The sequence below is a fragment of the Aythya ferina genome, assembly GCF_964211825.1.
Source record: "Aythya ferina genome assembly, chromosome: 5".
NCBI classification, from domain to species: Eukaryota; Metazoa; Chordata; class Aves; order Anseriformes; family Anatidae; genus Aythya; species Aythya ferina.
The window spans coordinates 47,115,597-47,140,805 of NC_140301.1; the positions used below are offsets into that span (position 1 = coordinate 47,115,597).

The following is a 25,209-nucleotide window of genomic DNA, read 5'->3' on the forward strand; positions in this document are numbered from 1 at the left end:
CTATTGATTACCTTGCAAAGTTCTTATTATTTGCTGAGATGGTGGAGGCATATCTACAAGTTAATTTCTGTGGTAGAAGTTGAATTTTCTTATGAAACACCTCTATTTGTATACATCCATTCAAATCTTACAGCATTTGGTGAAGCAGTTGCCCTGGAGCTATGTGAACTGAATGTAAGGAACAGTAAAATCATTGTTTTAAGAGGTCTGACTATTTAATTAGACATGAACTGATTTGATTTAGGTTTGTAGCTGTTGATTTTGAATTGGGCTATGTCAGATGTTATTTTATTTTAGCTGTTATTTAGTCTTGTGTTATACTGCTTGCATGGTGTGGCCATGAGATTTGTCCCACTCTCCTCTGCACTGATGTGGCCTCACCTTGAGTACTGTGTGCAGTTTTGGGCATCACAATATAAGAAGGACATAAAATTGTTAGAGAACATCCAAAGGAGGACTACAAAGACGGTGAATGGTTTAGAGATGTATGAGCAAGACGTATGAGGAGCAGCTGAGGTTCCTTGGTTTGCTCAGCTCAGAGCAGAGCAGGCTGAGGGGAGGCCTCATGGTGGCCTGCAGCTCCCTCACAAGGGTAGTGGAGGGGCAGACGCTGAGCTCTGCTCTCTGGGGACAGTGACAGGACCCAAGGGAACGGCATGGAGCTGGGACAGGGGAGGGTCAGGCTGGGTGTTAGGGAAAGGTTCTGCACCCAGAGGGAGGGTGGGCACTGGGACAGGCTCCCCAGGGAAGTGATCATGGCACTGAACCTGCTGGAGTTAAGAAACATCTGGACAACACTCTTGGGTGTATGGTTTAATGTTTTCTTGCTTTTAGGCTTCTGGTTTAATTTCCTAACTCTGCAATATGGCCATCCTTGGAGGTCATGAAATATCATGCATAACCTTCACTGATAACATTTTCAATGCATGGTTGTATGTTAGGTAGGAAAAGTATACACAACAGTTGTATTGCTAAGATGTTTCCTAACTGTTCAGACACATTGTAAAGCACATTTACTAGCACACATACACTGCCCATGTATTTAAATTTTTAACTTGGAAATTTTTCAAAATTCTCTTAGGATAGAAATCAAATTTCTTTCTATTGAATTGTTCCTTCTCATCTTACCAAAAAAAAAATAGTCTTCAAATCCCAGTTAGATTTAGCTATGTTTCTGTCTTAGCTTTGGCACAGTGTCATAATACAGTACAGGAATATTGACGAATTTTTAAGCATTAAGATTTTCTTTTTTTTTCAGAAAGCAGAAAGAAGTAATACGATCTTTCCAAATAATTCATTCTTTAACACTTCTCAATGACCTACTTAGTTTTCAAATTTTGATTTCAGGTTATTAGTTCTTTTCTTATCACTGTCATTAGCATGGTGTTACTCAATGCTTAGCCTTACTAAAATTGAAATAATTGGAAAAAAATTTACAGCCCTACCAAAGATGTGAATCTTCCACCTATAGGCAAAATAAGAGAGTTACATGAGGAACAAACAGCTAGCTACAAATTTTCTCACTCTGTGTCTTAAGCCACATTACAGTAGTTTCCATGTTGGTCTAAGATGAGTCGGTGAGTGGTGCCCCTTACCAAATGTACATCTTATAAAGATAGCTGGCATTTGATAAAGTTAATAGGATTTGGAGAGAAAGGCAACAACTCCACACTTGAAGAAAATCTAGATAATATGAACTAGTCAGCAGGATAATTGTGGATAATGTCTATTTACCTTCCTTTGCCCAGGCAGTGCAAACAGAGCATACCCATATAAAATAACGTGCCTCAATTCAACAATTATTAGTTCCTTGACTTTTAAAAATGTATTGTGCTTTTGGACTAAAATGATTGAACCTCCTGGTTTGATGTAGCCATTGCTATTCTATAAGAAAGCACCAATCTTTCCACATAAAGGTGTTAAGACTTGTTAGCACTGGAGCTGCTCAGAAACCAGTTGGATTTTAGAAAACTGGATTTTTTTTTTTTCACAGAAAATGCCTCCAAGTTGGTAGCAATAATAATTGCAAGTGCCAACATGAACAAAGCTGGTAAGTTGCAAATCAATCAAATCATGTTTTATTTTTCCTAGAGTCCTTTGGAAGCAGAAGACAAAGACAGTCTGTTCCCCTCTGTTCGGCATGCACAGTACCTGTCAAGAGCACTGTCACCTTATGGAGAGCATGGCTTGGTTCACTCCAGTCCAGTAAAACATACCAGAAAACACTCTCAGAATACATCTAACACGTCTAACTCAAACTCAAGTGTCAGTACGTCAAGTACACCAAGAAAACACTCTGGAGTTTCAAGCAGTTGCTCTTTTAATAGTTCTGTGAGCATCGGTCATTCCCAGAGGCATCAGGATAGGAACCCCAAAGTATACAGTGGGGATCTTCTAGACAGGCACTCTGAATTATTTACTGGAAGCCGAAAACCTTTTACTCCACGCACGTTAATATCAGATGCTAAATCCGTCCTGTCAGGTTACAGGTATTACACTCCTGCTCGAAGGAAAAGGAAAAATCGCTGCAAGCGGCATGTGGAAGCTGAAACACAGACTGATGCGATCAGGTACAGAACTTAAGTCTTTATTTTGAAACCATGGCATTTAGCTGTTATAACTGTATAATAAAAGCAACCAATTCTGTTCTCATTTACATATGTATAGAGGCAGAATAATTACTCTGATATTATTTTAGATACATTATCTAACATATCTCTAAATTTTGTAGCTTTCCAACTACAGACAAAGCATCTGGGAGAAAAGTTATGACTGAACAGCAGAAGATGACAGTTAAGGTAATGAAATCATCTATCTATCAGTCAGGATACTTTTCCAACACCCTTCACCATCATTTTGGGGTATATACTTCATCTCTGACATACAATTGAATTAAGTTTCATTTTCTTTATTGTCATGAGATGAATTAGTTATGTGGAGGTAAGTGAGAGTTTCAGAAGAATGAGCAGAAACAGCAGGAAAGAAATATTTAGATGTGTCAGGAGAGTGTAGAACATTACAAAATTTTTGAAAGGTACCCTGTCCCCCCAGTTTTACAAGTGCACCAGTGTGCTTAATTATCTGTTAAGGACATAGATAATTGGTACATAATTTTTCAGCAGAATAAAGTGTGTCTGTTACAACAATTTTTTTCTCTATTTTTACATTGGATAACATATACATAAAGCCTTTGATGAAAGAATTGGAACCAAGGAATCCCTTCCTCTGAGTAAAGAACCAAACCAGTAAGCGAGGATATTTTCCTTGCTATTGCTTGCTTTCTGTGTTGCTTAATATGTCTGAATTTTGTAATGAGCAATCATACCACTTCAAATTCTACCTGCTTGTAGTATTTTATATTACAGTCAAAGATACGTTTGGACTTTCTTCTGGAATAAGGGCTACAAGATCAGACTCTGTGTCTCTGCCTTAATAAGACAATTAATTATGGATGAGATGAGAGAAAATGTTTTTATAGCTTTACTGAAAATGGAAGAGTAGCTACACCTGAATTGATCTACATCTGCAGTTGACCTCATTGAGAAACACAAATGATTATTCAGAAGGCTTCACACCAGTTCCATGAAGAACTTTTGATTTACTTTCCAAACTGTTACATCTGCTTTTTTTCTTTGGCCATTGTAAGTCACAGCAGTAAGTCCTGGAGCTTTACAGTAGCTTTTTCAGAGTATTATAATTTAAAATGCATGCAGTCAGCAACTTCACTTTCCATCAATTTTGTGCATGCAGCTCAAGGGATGTGATCTAGACTGCCATTTCCTGCTTTTGCATACTGTATTTTTGTTACTCTACTTTTTTCAGAGGATTCATTTTTGCCATTTCAAGGGAGAAATCTCTTACACCCCCTGACTAAAATTTTAGATGTCAAAGCTGATGACTCATTGCTGCCATGTGTTTCAGTTTACACAAAGTTTCTTAGAAAAGACATAAAATTTGGAGGACTGCTTGGTCACTGATATTTATTAGGTTCATTTTAGTGGTAGAATTTGCTGTGTATTTACATTGATAAGAAAGATTTTATTTCTGTGTTGTAGGCTGGAGATAACAAATACGATGTGGATGAGCCTGAGAGAGGAACAGCTGCTTTTCCATACTCCTTTCTAAGGTGTGTGATTTACAGAAGGAATAAATATTTGAAGCATTTCTTCTTTTTTTTTTATTGGTTTTTTGTTTGTTTGTTTGTTTGTTTTTATACAGCTTCTTAAGGCAGTGAGCCACTCCAATCATTTCTAAGTTTCTTCTCACAGAACTTGTTTGTTGGTTTGTTTTAGATCAGTGGCCTTTCCCAACTTTAGAATTGTTTTCTTATGAAGTTCCACTGCAAAGCCAATTAAGAAAGAGAGCTCTGAAATACAGGATTTTTTTTATCATTATTATTATTTTGGTTGGGAGTGAGACTGATAAGAAGTTAATACAGCTGTTAGTTATGAACGTAAATCTGAGCTTACAGCCTGTATATGTCATATACAGTGCTACACCTAAATATGGTTTTGGTATACCTTTCAGGAAAAAGGGTCTGCAGACATCCAGACTTCTGGATCTAAGGTATGCCAGAGTTGCAGACCAGAGGCCTTTACCACATCTTTTTCTGAAGCTGTAACACTGAGCATTAGAACATTCTCTAAAATACAAGAACAGTGTTGAAAATCAGGTCTGAACCTTATTGCTGGCCTCAGAATCACACTTCACTTGCTGCTTAGCTCTCCATGGAAGCTCTCCTTTCCATGGGAACCTGTAGAGCATGCTTGGAGGTAAATGACTTGGGCATTCTCCTGCAGTCTCCTGGAACTTCCATGTTGAAGAAGAGAATTGAATTTGAGGAGCCAGCAAAATCTTGGTTCCTAAAGGAACAATATAAATATATAAGAGAAGGAAGGTGCATCAAGAGATATCCCAGGTTCATGGAGGTGCATTAGTGCAGTCCCAAATTAAGGAAGTCCTAACTCCAGATATCTGCTTTCAGGCATAAACCTGTACCTGGCATTCCTCAGGGTTTAGGTTTCTCACTATCAGTGTAACAGCAGCTATTTTAAAAATAATAATAAAAATCTCCGGTGCTTTTAATCCTTTGTTCTGTGAGGCACTCAGGTGCTAAGTTACTTAGATCTATAAGCTGCATTCTTTCAGTTGCAGACCTGCAAACTCCATATGGTGTATTTAAGATAGATTTGTCACAGTTCCTCTATAGACCTGGTCCCAAGATTAGCACTTGGGCTTTCATCCTCCCTTTTTCTGCTGTGTACAGACCTGTCTTCTTCATTTGTACATCAGCACCCTGTGATACTGTTTTTATCCAGTACAATTTGTATGTTACGAGCTCTATCCCTTTGTGTACTTGTGTTTGATATTTTGTACAGTAGAGCAGTAGTCACAAGCTACTCCTGAAAATCTGTTGTGTGTCAAAGAACATAGGGAGTCTTATCTGATTAAGTATCAAATCATGTTACACTAAAATCACTTTTTATGGGTAATGGACTTCTATATAGCATCTGAAGTAACACAGGTCTTTCTGAGTTACCAGCACACTGCATATAGTGAGGTATCAAAATACTCTTGAACTATTGTCTTCAGACTTCAATGTAGGCAGTGGATTTTACTATTGGAGTAGGATTTAGCAGCTTTTTCGTTTTTTTTTTTTTTTTTTTTCTTCCAAGAAGTATAGTGGGGATAATGGCACAAGATGGCTCCAGAAGAGAGTCATATGCAAAGTACTACAAAGTGTTTACATAATGTTGCTTTCTGCTATTTCTTATCCTTTGATTTTCTGATTAGAGAGACATTGCTGTATTCTGAGCAGCCATCAGCAAGGACAAATATCGAGGCTGAGTAAGTATACTTGCACCATTCTCCTGCTAGTTTGCAACAATAAACTAGAAACCCTTCCTCAAAACTGTTGAACTTGAAACAGTGAATAAGCACTCAGAATAAGCTGTTTTTCGCAATATACAGTAACACTGATGTGGATATGAATTGCTATAAAATAGTTAATGAAAGATCTAGACTGTTATTATCCAGTGGCTACACTGTAAATGTTTCCAGTTCTTTTTTGGACTAAAAGCTGTCTGAAGCGGATGTTAGTAAGATAAAAAGTCAACTTGAGGGGCATTCTTACTAAATTTCTGCTCTGAAACTTGATGACAATTTGAAGAGGTTTGAGTTGTATTCAGAAACTGCCAATGCTTTGTCCCTTTGACCTTGGGAAAGGTGTTTAATTTCTTTATGCTTTATATAGGCTTGTTCTTGCCTATCTTTAAGGATGTATTACAGGTCATCTATAGTTACATTTCTTCTTTGACTATAGAAGGGACCAAAATTACAATCTTCAGACTAGATGACAGCTTTTGCCTAATCATGTATCCCATTTTTATAGTTTCTGTTTATTAAGTCTGGTTCTGTTTATTAAGAATGATTCTGTAGAGCTTGTTTGGACAGATATGTCAGGATATTTAGAAAGATGCTATGAAAGAGAAACAATATTGAAATCTTTTATTTTCCTTTTTTTTCTGAGGGGGAGGAAAAGGGAGTGGATTGTTTTCTAAACAGAACTTAAAAGTTTTGAAGTGTCCCATTCAGATTGGTTGATTAAAAAAAAAAAAAAAAAAAAGAAATACAATCACAGTGGTGAAAGCCACCTCTAACAAGGATTTGGAACATCAAAGAATTGTTGTTTGAAAGGACTGGAGGCTGTCAATAAGCACCTATTTTTCTGAGCTCCCACTGAGTACTAGACATTTTAAGTTGCAGTTAGATTCTCTAGAAGCTCCTTTGGAAGCCTTTTACTTAGATCACCAGGCTGCCATATTACACTTTCTTCCTCGTTTGTGTGCCTTTCTTCTTGAGTGCAAAGCAGATTGTAAATACTTTCCAAGATTTGGCTGTTTCCTCACTGAAGCTCCCATTACTAGTTTATACCACAACAGGAAGATAACAGAAACGTGAAACACTGCAGTGATCTTTCCACTATTGTGACATTGTACATGTTTCTGTTTAAATTATTTTTAAAAGTAAATGAAGGGCTAAGTTTGTCTGGGTAGAATGATCTTTTTGAAAAATGACTGTTGGTGCTAAGATCTATATGATGTTCTTAATAATATTGCCTATAAAGGTAATCATATGTACTGCATCGTCTGATAGGTGTCTGTATATTTAAACATTTAACATTGTTTTTTTTCTGTTCGTCCTCCAGAGAAGATGACCTTTTATATTTAACTTTCATTGAAGATGTAACAAATGAAATTCTTAACCTCGGACTGTTTTCTAACAGGTAGGTTATGGTTGTTTTCAAGTTTATGTCAGGAATATGTGGAACTCTGTAAGAAAGGGAAGTAGTCTTTAGTAATCATTGAGTTGCCTTTAAGAATATATAAATACCCAGCTACCCTTTGCTCTTTCTTTATTTCCTTTTCTTTTTTGCTTTGTTAAAAGAGGACTGGGAAAGTTCTGTGGGTTATTTCCTTCAGTCTGCTGTGATGTACCATAAATTGCAGACTCTATTAGAAACTAACCTGAAAGCCTATGTATAATAATGCTAAGAAGAAATAATTTTACTCTGCAAGATGTAAAATAAACCAAATTACTAATCTGTCACACAATATATCCTCCATTCCCTTCTGTCCTTGTTCCTGTACCAGTATGAATCCAACCTTCAACATAGGTTGTACGGATTACATACTGTTCCAGACAAGGGTTCACCAGTTACTAAATGATGATTTTTTTTTTTTTTAAATAATTAAACAGTAAGCTGTTATACAATTCGTGGATTTGAGTAGTAGTCACAAATTCTTTACTTAATCTGTTGGTTCTGATAAAGAAGCCTCTATCAAATTCTGAGAAATTACAAGAGCATCCTCTCTCTGGTTTTCTTTTTACAGTAATGTCTTCTCTTAAAATTATTTTTACATTTACTCCTTTTTTTTTTTTAAATAATTTCTAATGTAAGCTAGATTAAACTCACCTGACCTTCTAGAAATCTGTTCCTGTGACTGTGTACCTTAGTTGCCACAGGACACTTCCTTCTTGTTGAAATTTTCTCTTATCCTGTCACCATTTCATAAGCAATGGAAGAAGGTTCTCAGGGCTGAGGACTTGTCTCTGGATTTTTTCTGAATCTGGATTTTATTCCTTCCCTTTACTTACATTTCTATCAGCCACTGTGGGTGCTTCAGCATGACAGCAGAACCTCCACTGGACTATTGGTTTCTCCCACTGTGTAGTTTCAACAGAGCAAAACTACCCAGAGCTGTGCTACCAGTTGCCCCATGGTTAGTGTCAGCTGTCCAAAGGCTCCAGGTAGCCCTCTTTGTGGCAGAGCATAATTGAAACAATCTTATTGGTTCCACGCAGTTAAGAAATGAAAATCAAGAACTAGGGTCATTAGTTCATATAGACTTCTAAAAAGATGCTTTCTTTCCTGTTAAGCGGTTTAATTTTTATTTGTAGAGTTCTGGAACAATTGTTTGAGTGTTATATAGAAGAAAACAAGAGCCGCTTGGATGAGGTAGGTACTGCCTCTGTAACATTCTCACTTTCTGTATGTGACTTTAGTGATGCTTACAAAACACAAAGAAAAGCTGCTAGTACATGTAACCAGAATGCTCAGTGGGGAGCATCTTTCTCTATCAATGAGAGATTTGCAGACTCCTGATCTACCACGACCCATGAGTCAGGCACAGTCACAAAACAGTGACAACAGTCAACCCCATTTAGTGCCTGTTGCTGTATAACCATTTGCAAGCAGCTTCCATCTCTTTATGTTAGAATGGAGCCCTGAGTTCTGGGCAGATGGAGAGGAGTCACCCCTTGTTCCTTCACACCCTAGAACAAGATGCGGCACCTGTTGGATGTGCTTAAAGCAGACCTCAGTTGCAGCACTGAGGAAAGCCACACGGACTGGGAAGCTGTGGACTCACTGGACCTGGAAGAGTTTAATATGGCAGAAGAGCCTGAGTTGACTAGTAAAAGTCAGAGGCAAAAGAAAGCTACAAAAAGTGAAGAATTCCTTACGACCATGGATTTATTATTAAAGGAACCAAGCACATGTGAATCACCAGTTTGCAGTGAAAACTCAAAGGAGACACAGAGTAAAGATGACTTTTCAGAAGATGTTGCTGAAATGAAGAACACTGAGGCAGAGTCTCACTCTTACGTGAAATCTGAAGACCCAGACACTTCACCCTCATGTGAGGCAACTTTAAACTTGACTTGTGACAGTGATTTGGAAGCCACCAAGGTACTTGATGATCTTGAGGAGAACTTTGCAGAGGTCCTTCAGATCTCACATGACTACTCATAACAGTAGCCAAAATTTAGCTGTTAAATAGGGATAAAGCTAGTTTTGTAGAGAACTGCCATTTGTTAGAGTAAATTGGTTATCTTCAGTATTTCTGTTAAAACACAGATAAAGTCTCTCTAGCAGAGTATCAGTTACTAATTAATGAGCATTAGTCTCTGTACTAATGTAGACTGTAAAGGGTAAAAAGTGTCAGCTACAAAAATTTTGTATATTTTGCCTATAATTGTACAACCCAGAACTAACTTTTGAGAATGTTGACATGAGATGTATATTTTTAGAAAGCTGTAAGAGTAAGTTATGAAATATTTATTGTTTTTATTTATAACAAATAAATTAACTGATGATAGTTCTATTGCAAGTGTGGTCCATTCTATAAGGATCCAAAATTTTTGCAGTTTGCAAGAATTCAATTTACCCACATCAAAAAATGGCAATACTACGTACCTGCGGGGCAGAGAGAGAACTGTTAGTCCATGCTGGAAGAAGGCAGCATTTTTCTTCTCTTAGTGCTCAGCCCATTGTTTAATGAAAATCCCACTGGTACATGAAATTCTTATACTTTTTTTTTCCTTTTACAATACCTGTAGAACATGAGAAACATGCTATTTCCTTGTATTACCTGGGGTGAAATAAGGCATGAGTGTGAGTAGGCAGTGTCCCAAACAAGGATTTCTTTCCGATGCTGCTGGATGATGATTCCTTCTTCCTCCGTCCACTATGAGCTGAATTGCCTTATTTCTTGTACTAACCAGCATGTAGAAAAAAACACTTTGCAGTATTAGCTGCTGTCATTGTTTGCTTAACCCCCTGTCAGATTTCCTGCCAGAAAAGGACATTTATGTCTAGCTACTGCATATGGCAGCTTTTAAGCCATTTAATATGCAGCTTGCTTGTTTGTGTTACACACAGCTCTTGAGCTACTTAATCCTCATCCCTGATTCAGCTCGTATTTCTCGAAAATGAAGATTTAACCATTGTGACACTGCAGAGAACTAAAATGCACAGTTAAATTTTGTGCATTGATGGCAACCTTGGCATAGCATTCTGCAGTGAGCTTTTGAAAAAAGATGGAGTTGGACTTTGACAACTAGGATTATCTAGTAGAAGAGGCCTATCAGGCATCTTGTACAGCAAACAGAGGAAAATTGAAATTAACACATGCATTGCACAACATTAGCTGAGAGTTCTTTGTCTAACCAGAGTGCAGTTATTACCTGGCACTCACATTACTGCAGAATGAGCTCAGTAAGTCCTGAGGAGGGGCCAGGAAATAAACTGTCTTGCTGCATTTCAGGAACTGTAAGAAGCCTTAGGAACTGGATAAAGCCTCTCCCCAAATATGTCTTAATCGTGGTCTTAATCTGCTCTTCCAAGGACAAACCCAAATGGTCAGAGTTCGTCCACTTATACGTACAGCTGTTACCACCTGCCTCTCTTGTGGCTCAAGAGGGTCTCAAAAAGACAAGTAATCTAAGTCACTGATTGCTGTGTGCTGCAGCACACTGTTAAGTAGCTCCAATAATCATAAAACACTAATTTACGTTTGAAGCACAAACTTTTGAGGAAAAAAAAACAACTCCTAAGAACCTTCAACAAAAGCCTATCAAACAAAAGCTTCTGCCACTGGCACCAGCATTGCAGTATAGTGCATGATTTGAAAAAAATGAAAATACACTTTCCTGGCTGTCTTGGCCATGATAATAAATTACAGTTGTTGACAATGACAGCAGAGTGTGTTTTAGTTCAGCCATGTATTTGTGGCTGAGCAGATGGGCACTAGCCTTTCATCTGCCGCGCTCAGCTGGCTATCTTGTAAATCTGGCCTGCAGCTTGAGTGCCCCAGCTCCCTGAAAAGTGGGAAAAATACTGTGAGGATTTTGCATCCGTCCATCACAGCTTGTCTCATTGAAAATATTTGCAACCAGAGAACTAACTCGGTATAGTGCAGGGAGGGTTTCTCCCTCATCACAAGTGACTGAAACCCTTCTGCTATCCCCAGGGCAGCTCCTGTCATCTTGCCCCACAGAACTGAAGGGGGGATGCACATAGGGAACTGCTGTTTGTACTGGAGAGAAAAAAAAAATAACACGGTGACTGGCTAGGTCTGGCAGCTGTACATACGAACAACTACAGAACTAAAGAGTGCAGTTAGACATCTCCAAATATAAAGCCTCTTTGCTCCTCTGCCACAACTTCACTGGCTCCTTGGGCCCTCCATTCTTAGCATTGCTCAATAATGGAATTAATTTTTTTCCTATCACTCAGCAAACTTTGGCTTGTGGTCAACATAAGTCTGATTAAAGATTAATAAGATTTTCACATTACAAGTCTGAAAATTAAAAAACAAACAACACAGCAGTGAAAGCGCTGATGACTTCAACATAGAAAAAGGCGCGAATAAGGACACAGTTATTTCCTGGAGTATGAGTAACATGAATATAAAAACAGTTCCTTGACCACGTTTTCCTGTGATGAGATGTCTGTCTGAATGCCAGTGATGTTTTATCTGGGTAAAAGAGTAAATAAATTCATTAAAACTGAACTTTTACGAAGAAAGCATCGGCCTGCACCAACCATAAGGATGGACATGTCTCAGATACCGTGTGGAGACCCACAAAGAGCCCCAAGGTCGCACACCCGACACCCTGGCAGCTGGCGCAGTCAGCACAGGAAGGGACAGAGTTTGTGGTTGTACAGCCACTCCCACCAGATAGCAGGGAAAAACATTCTAGATAAGTGTTATCAATACAAAATCAATTAGCTTATCTAGCCCATAGAGCCAGAAGTAAATCAGGCTACCCAGGGCTTAAAACCTTCTCCTTTTTATACACATTTACTTTAGGTGGTGCTTCAAACATAAGCTGTTTAAGCAATTTGATATGCGAGCCAGACCCACATCAGTAAGATTAATCAACAGTGCGAGCTTTGTTTTCTATCTGAGATTTTGGGTTAGTTAAAAAAACAATTGGGGACTGGGGGAAAATTTTTGTTTTGTTGTTTTAGTCTCATCACCTTGAGTTTCCTTTCACTTGATGCTACACTCAGGTCTTGGCACAAGCCCTAGCAGAACAAGGCAGTGGCACCACCACTACAGTCTGTTAGTAGCAGTCAGTGGCTGTGATCTACTTAGTTCTGCCCAGACATATGTGGGCGATAAACACCTGCATAACATCAAAGTTTTCTTCAGATGACCAAAAGCTCACTATTGTTACTCTGCTCTTTCACACAACAGTCTCTTATCTGTAAAGCCCACAGTTTTGTCATCAGTGTGCTTGTTTTCAAAGGTAGGATTCTGCTTATTTACAAAGCAAAGCAGCGCTTTGGTCATCTGAAATAAAGATTGATGAAAGAAAAAGGTGCTTAGATGTCTTAGTGTTTTCTACAAAACAAAAAAAAAAACACGCTGCAAGCAAAACCCAAATGGAAATGAAGCTTTAGTTAAACTATCTTTAATGAAAATGGTAAGAACTATCGATCAGGTAGAAGTGGATGAAATATACAAAGTTGGAGAACTCACTAACACCGACCACTCAAACACATTTTAGAGCTACCACAATTTTTCCTCCTCTGTATTGTTGCATTTGTCCACTGCAGCAAAAGCATTTGAGACCTAAACAATATAATGAATAAAGGGAACAAACACACGACTGTAACCCAGGGTGTACTTCAGGAAGCATCTGGCTATGGGAAGCTGGAGTCCCCCTTTAGTTTCCGACCATCAAAGGCAGGAGTGTCTGCTGATAAGCAAGCACTGCAGTTACATGCTGGCTCTAGAGCCAAACTGTGCTTCCTGGCCCTTCCCCAGCACTTAACCTGCTCCTCCTATGGACAGGCCTGCTGTCAGGAGCTGCCACCTGGTATTGATGCAGATTACGAGGTACAGAACAGCAACCAGTGATTTAAATAACAATTTCTCACTCCAAAACAACCGTGCTAAATACTCACTGGCAGTCTAACCTTCCTGTTTTCTTTGTCAATAGTGAAACCTGCTTCATTCAGAAACAATCCACAGTTTCCATTCCAAGCAGCAAAGCAATTGATATGCAAACAGGTGAGTGGTAAATTAATCCACTGCAGCAGCAGCCCTTGCACTCTGCATGGGTCACAACCAGTCAGGGGATCCAGTTTCAAAGCTTGTAAGTGGGTCCTGGGCCAGCGGAAGCTGAACATGTCCTGGGGAGAATGCATCAGGAAGGGAAAGCAGCAGCAACAGCTCTCACTTCCATGGCAATTCATCACTCGAGCCACAGAGGGGTTGTAGCTCATCTCCACCTTGGCCACCTGGATGAAAACCTATGAGGACTTCAGGATGTCAGGCAGCCCATGAGCAGCAACAAGATAAGTTAATTCAAGTGAAGGGAACTAAAATTAAGAATGCCATGTCCACTGGGCACAGGATTGTTCTCTGTAGAAAGCTTCCAAAGTGGCTGGGCTCTCTCTTCATGCCTCATAAAAGAACTCCTCTCTTTAACCCACCCACCTCACTAATTTTGGCAGAGAGCAAAGGGCAGGAGGTGTGTGGGACACCAAGGAGAGCACACACACAAGTTTCAGTTGTTCTCATCTTTTAGCCTGTTAGACTGGCCTGCAAAAGCTGAGGGATGCTGGAGAGACAGGACACACAGCCCCTCTGGGAATGAGCACAGGTTACTTCATGCAGTTGTTTGTGATGCAGGCTGTAGTACACACAGCCTCCCGCACGGTCCTTCCAGCCCTATTGCACTGGTGGCATGAAATTAGACCTTGAGAAGGGCAAGTAAAGGCTACATAAATGGAGCAGGGAGGCATCTGAAACTTGAGAAACTCACACACCACCTCGGCCTGGCAGGCCGCAGAGCTATGCTGCCCCATTCTCACAGGGGACAGGCAGCGTGATCTGTAGCACGAGGTGCAGAGCTCTTCGCAGTTATCCCAAGAATTCGGTGAGCCTGTAGGACTCCCCTTACAGTATCTGTGCGAGGGCTGCAGCATACCTTACATCTCGCAGCAGCCAGCAGCCAATTCCAGGAGATGAATAACAGAACTATGAGGTGACCCCCAACTCTTCCCAGCTATCTGTTTCTCTCATGAGAATGTCCGCATGCCAAACAAGAAACTAAGCAATGTGTCAAAGGCCATCAGCTCTCCTGTCAGCCTAGGAATTCCTCACAGGACCTCCAAGGAGTAGCCTCTACAACCAGAAATTCAGCTTGGAGGCATTTGGCACCCTGCATTTTCCTGATGTTTAGCACAAGCAAGACCAGAGATGACACAGGCAGCTTAGGTTTGGGAGCTGACTATGGGGCTTCCCAAGCGCTGGACACAACCATCTCAGGCAAGAATTATAAAAGAAAGATTGCAGAACTAATCAAGCTCTGATCTGCTTTCCTTTCCTCAGAAACAAATGTGGATGGTGTGTCCTCCCCTCCCAACTTCAGAATCTCCCAGCCTTGCACAAGGGCTTTCAACTCACATGTAGCCTTCTGATGGTCCCCACTGTGACTTTCTATGGCATGCATTTTCTTCAGGACTCTTCAATATTTGAACTCCTCAGAGCCTGTTTTGTTCACCTCATAGCACAATCAGATCTTCCCAAAGGGTTCTTGGGCACATCCCCTTCACGTCCAGCTCCCTGTGGTCAGAGCCTTTACCCAAAGAAGAATCAGACAGGTGAGAGACCAGCCCCTGCCACAATGAAGCACCCCCAGACACCATGCTCCAGTCACAAAGCTATGGGATGGGTCAGAAACAGGCCAGGCTATCTCACAGTCAAAGTCACCTTCACAGGGATTGAGGCAATTCACCTGGTAATATTGGTGCAGTATTTCCAGTTTCCTTCAACAATGTAAATTAGCCTCAGTTCTGCTTATTTGACATTATTCTAATACCAGCGTCATGCAGAGGGATAAGGCTGACCTTTTGTCCTGAAAACATGCTCAAACGGAGCACCTTACTTCCAGCCTGATGGCATAAATGCACTGAAAGTGCTAAAATCACCTTGGCAGCCCTCCTAACACCAGGGCACTAAGGATAAATTTTGCTCCCAGTGCAGGGAGAGCACAGTCAGCAATGCTCCTCATCTTGGGCAGATTGCTTCTTAGCAGTGCACCAGAGCTACCCCCTCATACCTGCTGCTTGCCCTCCTATAGCTCTTCTGATTAGGGTGGCTGTGCACCAGCTCCTTCTGTCCTTTAAAGCTGAAGAGCAACTTGGGAAGAAGGCAAACCCTTCATCAACCATCTAAGTTTGTTTCTATTTTTGATGAACAACTATTTTCTTCCTCTTTCCTAATTACATTTTGATTTTGGCTGCTAATGCAGTGTTTCCCTTCTTCTTATGAAGAAGAAAACAGACATCTCATTTTGGTCAGGGCGCTGCTACTTCTCTTTTTCAAGCCAGAAGTAATCCCCAAAGAAATAATGCTCAAATTTGCTGATTATTGTAGCTGGCCTACCTCTTCAAGAGAGCTTTCAGGACTACTCAAATCAGGAAATAAAAATAACCTTGTATTTATAGTATGTCAGTGAAAGGATGGGTCTTCCTTAAACAGGAAAACTGAAGCAGTACAATTCCCTAAGATTTATAGTTTCAAATTAAATTGCCTCCCAAAATTCAGGGAGAGAAGTGAATATTTGGTGACTGATTGAACGTAAAGTGATGGAGACCTACAGCTCCTGGCTTTCCAGAGACAACCCATATTTTTGAAATACAGGGTTAGCACCAGCTACTTACAAAGACTCAGAGATGGTCAACTGAGAGCAAATGAAATTATTTTTATATTGTTATGGTGCAGGAAACTCAGATAAATCCTGATAAATCTGTTATAATAATATCTTAAACATTATCAAACAAAAAACAAACTGTCTTCAACCTTCCTGAAGTTTTTTGCTAAAGGTTTTGACAATGGAAAGACATTTTCAGCTTCAGTCAGTCATGAATAGCATGGTATGTAGGCAGAAGACATCAGATACACATATGCACACACTGAAGTATGCAGTTCCCTCAAATCACTGATTATCAGCATTAACCAGGCTTGACAGGGGCTTTCTTCATAGGTACTTAACACCAGTGAAAATTCTTCATCTGCCTCTGGGTATGACAATTCCAGGTCTGTTCGTGGAAGGATTTGATGTCCTTCTAAATTTACGTAAGGCACATGATTGTCATTTTAGAAATGGCTAATAATAATAATATTAATAAACTGAACTAACAATCTTAAATTAAGAAACCTCATCTGCAAGCCCTCCAAATCTTTTCTGGTTATTTCATTTATTACAGCGGATACCTAAAATCCACAGAAAAAGCAAGGCAGTATTGGTTGGTATGTTGGGGATGGCAAATGTTTGGCTAAAATGTAGGTATCTGTCTGCAGGACTGTCACACAGATCTTCAGATCACTGCTACGAGGCTGTAAAAGCAAAAGGGGTTTTGTGATAAAACAGTCCCAGGGCCACCTATTTCCTACTTACTCTTGGTTTTTCTTTGAATTAACAAGGCTACTTCAAAGCAATTGCAGTAGTGACAGAACTAGCCTTTCACTATCACAACAAGCATTTCCCTAAGCACTACGTTCCCCTGAAACCACAGCACTGCCATCATGTACATGCAAGTGTTGACCACAGAAGGTTCACCTTGCCCAAGAGCCAAGAGAAATTACAGCAACACAGGGTACCTGCTTCGTTCAGAGCTGATGAACATCCATCCTTCATCCAGGTCTCACTCACCTCCAACTCTCCTGCAACAGCTTCCCCTTTGGTACCTGTGTCAGTGACATCATACTTGTGAATTGTGACCCTCTGCCAGCAGTTCCCTGGCTGCTGGAGGTAAACTGGCAACAACTTTGTGGTGCTGTGCAGCTTCTGTCTTCATGAAGAATCCAGCCTTCCGGGGATGATCGTGGCAATATTGGAAGAGAGAAAACACAAATTTATATGTTGTCATTGACAACTCAGGGAAAAGGAATGCATTTAAAAAACAAACCAAAGCCATATCCTGTCACACACAGAACTTCCAGCTAGTACCTAGCACTGCTGAGTTTCACACAAACTGCATCTATCTACAGCCATGCTACATTTAAACAGCCCTAACAGCAGAATGAGAGCTACTTCAGCTCTCCTGAGTCTCACCTGGTTGAGGAACTTCTCCTATTAGTTCCCTGTAGTTCCTCTTGTACCAAGTCCTCGAGCTCCCACCCAAGAAACATGCCAGCTGCTTGTGCCAGACCCCAGAATTGCTATCAGACAGCTCTGGCCACCACGAGGCTCCACTGGCAATTTTACAGTGGCTGGAAAATAACAGCTGCAGCCCAAAAGATTAGAGTAATTTTAGGGGAAATTTTGGTTTCTGAGAGACCTTTCCCTCACGTCCAAAACCAGTACAAATAATAGCTTTGATCAGAATGGCTGAGTGTTTTTACCATATGCCTAGGACCCTGAGAAGTCACACTTTCCTCTTGATTTTGAATTCATGCCAAATAAGAGCATTTTGCACATGCTGAACATTGCACAGGACATTCCCCAGGACTTGGGAATTGATCAGACAAGTACACAGATGTTTGGTAAGTTATTATCTTACCTTTAGTAGGTTAATGCCATCAAATTGAGCATGCCTGGAAGACAAAGTTTTATTAACATACTAGTAGTTCCTGAAATAGGTAAGTAGGCAGCATATTTGAAGTTTAGCAAAGACAATGGGTATACAATTGTCCGGTGTGCAATTGCAGTGTCCAGTATACAATTCACCCATCATATCGTGCCTTTTGTATCGCCTCCCTTTTTGACTAAATATCAATAACAAAATGAAGAAAACTTCACTATTAAGTATTGCTAGGAGCTCCAATGATACTTAGTATGCAGTAGATTATTTCTTTTGTCACCTACTTTTAGAATGAGTTTTTCAACTTCTGAAACATTTTTATCCTTCCTCTGCTTAAAGGTAAAAGAGAAATTAATGTTTAGTACTAAAAAAGTCCCTGAAAATGCAAAAATATCTAAAATGATGATAGGGTGTCAGTCACAAAACTTTCCTGCTGTAAAGATGAGAACCATTAGTATCTGACAGTGTAAGTTTTATCTTCATATTAAAACACAGGACAGCACTTGCAAAGCTTTGACAGAGGGATGACATCTTTGTGCATGGAAGGTGAAGTCCCAGGCTAAGGTTGCACATTAAAATTAAGTTCACTGATTTTTCTTTTAATAATGGAACAATAAAAACTCATAGTTGCTTCAAATATTTATTTTCATGGCAAAAATAGACTATTATATATTCATTTCACATATATTACATTCAGTAATACAAGCTTTTCTGTCTATGAAACACAATTTGTACACTGTTTTACAAACCAATTTCAGTTTTACAAGAATTAAAGCTGTTTTGATTATACATTTTTACAGTATTGGTGGCAAGACAGCAAAAATAGATGTGTTAACCACTAGCTTAGTACTAGAAAATAATACTTGAAAATTCATGTTGTTACTTTTAAATAAAGTTCCATTTAAATCCTTGCATATTGACTCGAACAAAAATGGAAGAAAACAGAGCCAGATCCTGTATTGCTCTGATAGCAAGGACTCAGTCCTACACAGCTGCTGAAAGGACTTCAAACACAGCTTGCTTTAGGTGAAAGAAGAGATTTCAGCAATGTGCAGGAGTGTACATACTGATCTGCAAGTTCAAGTTTCTAAAATTTCCACCTAACTCTCCCCAGATCATCCATAAAGAGGACACAGGGATCTGGGGTATTTCAAAGCAACTTCAGGAAGTATTTTTGCAAAGAGACAGCATGTACACCTTGTCTGCCAGAATTATTCAGGATTAGCAATGTGACAGACTGGAGGATTTTACATGTTATTTTCCTATCAAGCCTCCTATCATTTTACAAATGAACAGCGTTTGCGAAGTCTTTAAATACTTCAAAATCCCCTATTTTTTTTTTCTTAAATATTTCCATATGGAAAAACAGCATTTAAATTCCCTTTTTAAAGGTGAGGCGCCTTCTGAAACTGTGCTTGTAAAAGTAACAATTTGGTAGTACTGATTGCCACCTATCTGAAACAAAACAACATTACGGTGTCTACAGACTTGCTCTCTAACTTGCCACACGCTGGATCTGTTGTAAACTCTGTTAGATCTTTGCACTTTATTTCTGCCTTCGTTCCCCAGTTAGAGCTGAAGAATGGACTTCTAAAGAGCAAATACACTGGAGGTTATTCTTAACCACTAAATGCAGCATCATGTGGAAAACAGCAAAGAACAGAATCAAAGGTCATTTAGCAACTGTTTTTTGAAATGCTCATAGAAATTAAGATTTATTTTTTTTACAGTCCTTGTAGACCTTAAGGTAACGTATGTGATGCCAGCAAAACACACCAAGTTAGCTGGTCCCCAATAGGATCTTATTAAGAATCTTTTTTACAGACATATTTGCAAAAGCTGTTGAAAGTTTAAGATATTTTCCCATATCCTAGCACAATATTAGAGATTCTCTGAAGTTTTCATATCAGTGTATGGCAAACACTGCACTGCAACATATTTGTAAGCACATGTTAAAATTCCACATTTCAAGGATCTGATTCTCAACCCAACCATAACCTGGTGTAATTCACACCTGCAGTAAACATCTAGCTGCATTCACAAAATTACTTAAGCTTCCAAACAGTCTAACCTGTATCCATTAGAAGTTATTGGTGCAAATTTGCATGTATGCTTATTCACCCTGCAGTTTGCACATGGAAAACCAGAGACCACAGTTCGAAAATCTGACCTTTAATGAGTAAACAGAAACTGAGCTGACAGATTGCATTGCATCCATTTGGAAAAGAATATGTTTAAAAATAACACAGCTTCTGAAAAAAAATATTTGGAGTTTCAAAAATCACATTTTAAAAAGCCTGTAAAAATAACACCTATGACTACATGCTCACTTACCCTACTATGCCATGAAAAACATACCATATGAATCAAACCCTTCTAGCAGTTCTGCTGTGGATACATGTTCCAAATCCTCCTCCAAATGCCTTCAGTCATTCCTCAGATCCATGCTCTCTGGTTCCAACATTTTGTACTTTCAAAAGAGAATTTCTTCCAAGCTATCTCAGCTACTTTTCCTTTTAATGCTCTAGTTTCATGTATGCACATTCCTGCTGCATTCTTTTGGTTAATTCTTGTAATCTGTATTTAAATTTAAAGTAGACGTGAATATTCATGATTTAAAGGCTCAAACTTTCACTGGCAATAAGCATTTTTTAATTCCCATAGTATCAGGAAGAACTGAGGGAATTTTGTGTCTTGCAGGACTGAGCTCTGTCTTTGCATGAGTTTTAAATATTGGGAAAAAAAAAACAACAAAACAACTACCTAAAGCATGGAATTATTAGCAATTGAACTGTTGTTCCTTTTAAATTAGTAATTTGAGCTAACTATTGCAGTATAGTAATGAGTTCACTATTTTAATTCCAGGGTTTTAGTAACACTACTGGTATTAAAACTGAGGTCCCATTACACAGCTAACTTGTATGATAAACAACCCTGCAGTTCCCGAGTTTGGTCCAAAGGCCATTGAAATCTATGAGCCACTCAACTTTAACAGCTGCTCCAACAAGAAAAATGTACCAGCAGCCTCTGGTAGCCTTAGTTATTGGATTTAAGAAGCTATTTTTGGAGAAAAGTGCTCCAAATGTCATTCACTTAAAAAAAAAAAAAAAAAAGATAAAAAGATGCACAAGATTACAAGAGGAGCCAAAAAATACATACTTTCTCAAAATGCCAAGAATTTTTCCATTTTAACACTCATTTTACTCTTATTTATTATTAATTTACTTTTATATATATATATATATATATAAACATTCATGATAATTTAGAGCAACTTTTCATCATCCACAGAAGTTACAGGAATTCTGCCTTGCTCACCTGCTTTTAGTTACATTTATAAATCTAAACCATAGTGGCCTGCAGTTGTAGTTTTCACCATTCAGTTGTGCACAATGAGAGTAATGCTAAGGCATAAAAGTTGTGCTGCTCATGGGGACCACATTCCTACGTGCAGCAGAAAAAGGACAGCACTGTTCTGCAGGCTGCAGCAACACTATGCAGAACTCCAACATGCTGCTCCAACTCTGTCACAGGACGAGTGAGACGTGCTTTGCAGCCTACAGCAAAGCCTGCTAAGTCAGCGTCACCTTCGCAGTCAACAGGGCTTTGAATTTTGTTTTTAGAGAAGAGCTGCGAGCCCAAGAATACAAAGATTCATTGGCCAAACAATCTCTCCTCATTGCAAACAAGGCAGAAATCAAATGTCAGAAGCCCTTACTACAATTCGTAGCTTCTTCTCTTGACTCTTCATAGAATTTGATTCTAAAAAGCATTTTCCACCTAGCACACAAGACAGTCAACTCTGTCTCCTGGCAGTACTATAGCACCTGTATTTATCCCTGAGAACTTTGGCTTTCCTAGAGACCTACATCTTGCTCTTCATCATGTACCTCAGGAATAGCTTCACGCAATTTTTCCACTAAAAAAAGTCAACTCAAATCTCACGTGATAATTATCTGGTTTCTTCCCCATCCAAACAGAAGCACGTTTGGCAAAAATGGATAGGTGTATAGGGGAATTTTAAGCTTTTGACAGACAGATCCACATGCAGTTCAGGCTGTGACTAGGTTTGGGCAATTAATTTTCTTAGAAAGTCCAACACTTTACAATGTATCCAGCGCAACTAGGTGTAAAAAGCATCCCTTTCAAGGCTCAGAACAGCTAAAAACTGAATGTTCTTTTAGAAGTTATCTAAGAATCTAAACAATGCTTTTAAATTAATTTTGTTACAGGAGGTTGTGGAGTTTCATTTCTTTTGGTGTCTTCAGAAGAAAAACTGCTCATTTTTAAAGCTCACTTGGAGACATATGCTTATATATAAAAACAATCCTGCTATCTTCAGTAGGAGAATTCACATGAAGTCAAGTCTATTGATGCAGAAATGCACTGCTGATGGAAAGATCTGAAAGCTGAAGTGGAGGAGGTAGCAGTGTTATTGCTTAAAAATATCAAGACCAGATTAGAGAGTGACCACCTCTAAAAGAGAACTCAGTTCCTCTCAGCAAGACAAAAAAGGTAACCAAAACAAAAGACTTACTCCCTCACCCACCTCAGAAGCCACCACAGAAGTTTGGAATTAAATTGCTTATTTTGATTGCTCTTTTTAATGCTTTATATCTGATGTAACTTCTGAATTGATAAAAAGTGTCGCTTGAAGTTGTGGCCATATATAATTTCATAGAAAGCTGCAGGTATCGTGTTATGATCACAGTTCAAACTTCAGAAATGGTACCAGCTACATTCTAGAGTGTACCTTTCCACTCACAAATATTTCTGAAGACTTAGGTGAACTGTGGTAAAAAAGTAAAGAAAAAAACACAGTGTTTTTAAACACAGGGCACAGTACAAACATCTTTGTTTCTTTCACTGATACTTAACACAGATGCATCAAATTGGTTTGCTTGCAAGACTATATATAAGAATCAGTCTTCAGTAGCTGGTGTTCTCTGGTATAAGGCAGTGTTCCTTCCAGTTTTACATCTGGTAGTTAATACTTGCTAGGCACTTCATAGTTACAGAAAGAATATTTTCCCCCATCTACAATATTCAATCTTACTGCTACTGAAAGTAGAACAATTTGGACTGTCCAAAAGACGACCAAATGCACTAGCTGAATGCTACAGTGTATTTTAAACCAGTATATTTCTATAGAACAACATATTAGCACAAAGTCATTTGAACCTTGTGCTTATCTATATACATGTAGCTTATTACAAAGGAAATTGAGGCAACCTATTTATGACTATTTTAATTATTGCTTTGAGAGGACAATCATTGTTTTGAAGGGGGGGGTGTGGTGGGGTAATTATTCATGATAGTTTCCAAGCCCTTGAGGCAGGTCAGAGAAAAATAACATCACTTCACCGGTGAAAAAAATCACTATCGGTCTCATTTCGTTTCGTTAAGCAGGTATCATGAGAAATAAATATTTAAACACACCTGTAGACTGGTCTGCTATAAGTTTTTTTGCAGTTGTACCAGATATCTAAGAACAAATAGCTCACTTTTGTATAGGGATTTTCAACTCAGCATCTCAAAACACTTGAAAAGGCAGGTAAAACCACACTGTCCCCATTTTAAAAACACAGACAAAAGAGTATTCAGGGATACCATCATTAGACCAGACCTGCACTAGTCAGGGACAATATAACCAGCAGAGGCAGGACATCTTCAGATCCACACCACAAGCACTGACTGCCAGCTGTACAGTTACCAAAATACCCACATCTCCAGTGTTACCTCAAAGAGTTCTTACATTCTGCAGGCATTCTCAAACAGCACCTGTGAACATTCTTCATTGCAACACTGCCCACCACTAGCAAAACCTGTTCTAGCACTAACAAAACAGGCTGAAGGATTCTACAGAAACTTCCAGTGCTTTAAAGGCTCTCCTGACTGGGAACATGAACATTTTGAATGGTCATCTTTGCACTGTGCAAACCAGCAATCACAGCTGCCACGCCTCCTCCATTATGTGTTACACCATCATTCCCACTGCGCCACTATGCACCTTCTTACTCCAATTTTGGTTCTCTCACTTCATGAACTTTAAAGGCTCTTCCTAAAATAACAGGTTAGTAATGGCATATTACCATATGAAACAATACATGATTATAGTTTCTATGTTTAACTACATAAATAACAGAGCAAAAAAAGTGCTTAAAACATTTGCATCCACTTTGATTTCAGCCAGTAAAATCAAACTGTCCTCTAAATATATGAATAATACTGAATATGTACTTTCTCTCATCCATTTCCTTCCAGGACATTTGTAGATAATTATAGTATTTTTCCCCTGCTTGTTGCCTACAATCCCATAGGTAAACTTGCTTCTACTCAAATGGAAATTCTCAACAGTTAACTTGATCGTTCACCTGTAAGTTCTATTACACAGCACTCTACAACTACCTATTACCCTAGTACTTTCTGCACAATTTTTCAGTTCAAGCATTGTCAATCCTCTCCTCTGAAAATAATATATTGTTTAAAAAGTTGGTTTAAAAAAAATACAAAAATAACTGCCCTTAAAGCAACCACTTAAAGTATGTAAGAACTGCTAATTCTGCAAAGTAAACCAGAGGAAACCAAAAGTTCATTTTAAAAAATACAGGTGCTCTAAATATAAAACTGAAAGCAGAATGAAACTGTGTAAGACCTTGACATTCCCAAGGAGCAGGTTTCTCTCCCCATGTGCATCCACAGATTTTAGCTTTTGCACAGTTAATTACATTAAAAAAAAAAAAAAAAAGTTAGTACAATTGTGCCATGTACTTCCATTCTGTAAGATATTTATTTTGCCCAATGTAACACCACTCTAAAAAAGTTTCCAAGTACTCCAGACCAGTACAAGTAAAATCATTCCCTAATATGGCTGCAGCTGAACATGGGAAGAATTTAGTCCAGCGAAGATCCTGCTTTGCAAGGACTGTTACATTGACTTGCATTTAACAGTCACATACCAGCCCTAAAAGGTAACTGTGTGATTCATCATACAAAGAAAAAAACAGTGAGAGCAGGTCTGCCTGGACAACTGTAATTTTCTTTCTGTAAACTCTTGCAGTGTCCCTTAGGAAGTGGGAGGGATTATATAAGTCTTGAGCTTTTGAGAAATTGAATGAGAACTCCATAGACAAAAGTGTACTGAGAAAGAGTCTGCACCATCATCATTCTCTGCTGCCTCAACATGTCCAGCACTCGTGGGATGTCCAGCATCTGGAGGAAGAGAACAAATGATTACAAGTAACTGGTAAGCAAGGAGACTCACTTGTCCTTTCTCAGCAGATGATTCAAGACAGTACCAGTGATCTGGGGACTGAATCAGC

General features: G+C 39.0%; 2 protein-coding genes across 12 annotated transcripts in view; one reads left to right on the top strand and one right to left on the bottom strand.

The window, feature by feature from the left end:
* The window catches only part of SPATA7 (spermatogenesis associated 7), a 63,195-nt gene extending 53,536 nt beyond the window's left edge, over window positions 1–9,659 (top strand). For 3 of the 8 annotated variants that reach the window (XM_084521044.1, XM_084521042.1, XM_084521041.1), the window contains exons 6-13: window positions 2,092–2,570; window positions 2,732–2,798; window positions 4,056–4,126; window positions 4,528–4,566; window positions 5,794–5,847; window positions 7,208–7,285; window positions 8,461–8,518; window positions 8,840–9,659. In XM_084521044.1, the coding sequence (XP_084377170.1) occupies window positions 2,092–2,570; window positions 2,732–2,798; window positions 4,056–4,126; window positions 4,528–4,566; window positions 5,794–5,847; window positions 7,208–7,285; window positions 8,461–8,518; window positions 8,840–9,313 (1,320 nt within the window). In that variant the 3' untranslated portion in view covers window positions 9,314–9,659. Of the gene's footprint in view, window positions 1–1,993; window positions 2,051–2,091; window positions 2,571–2,731; window positions 2,799–4,055; window positions 4,127–4,527; window positions 4,567–5,793; window positions 5,848–7,207; window positions 7,286–8,460; window positions 8,519–8,839 lie in introns of all 8 variants that reach the window. The other 5 variants (XM_084521046.1, XM_084521045.1, XM_084521047.1 and 2 more) reach the window with 4 other exon arrangements.
* An 8,854-nt stretch (window positions 9,660–18,513) lies between these two features.
* PTPN21 (protein tyrosine phosphatase non-receptor type 21) overlaps window positions 18,514–25,209 on the bottom strand; it is a 42,302-nt gene continuing 35,606 nt past the window's right edge. For all 4 annotated transcript variants that reach the window (XM_084519938.1, XM_084519941.1, XM_084519940.1 and 1 more), the window contains one exon: window positions 18,514–25,099. In XM_084519938.1, coding sequence (XP_084376064.1) covers window positions 24,971–25,099 — 129 coding nt within the window. In that variant the 3' untranslated portion in view covers window positions 18,514–24,970. The remainder of the gene's footprint in view (window positions 25,100–25,209) is intronic.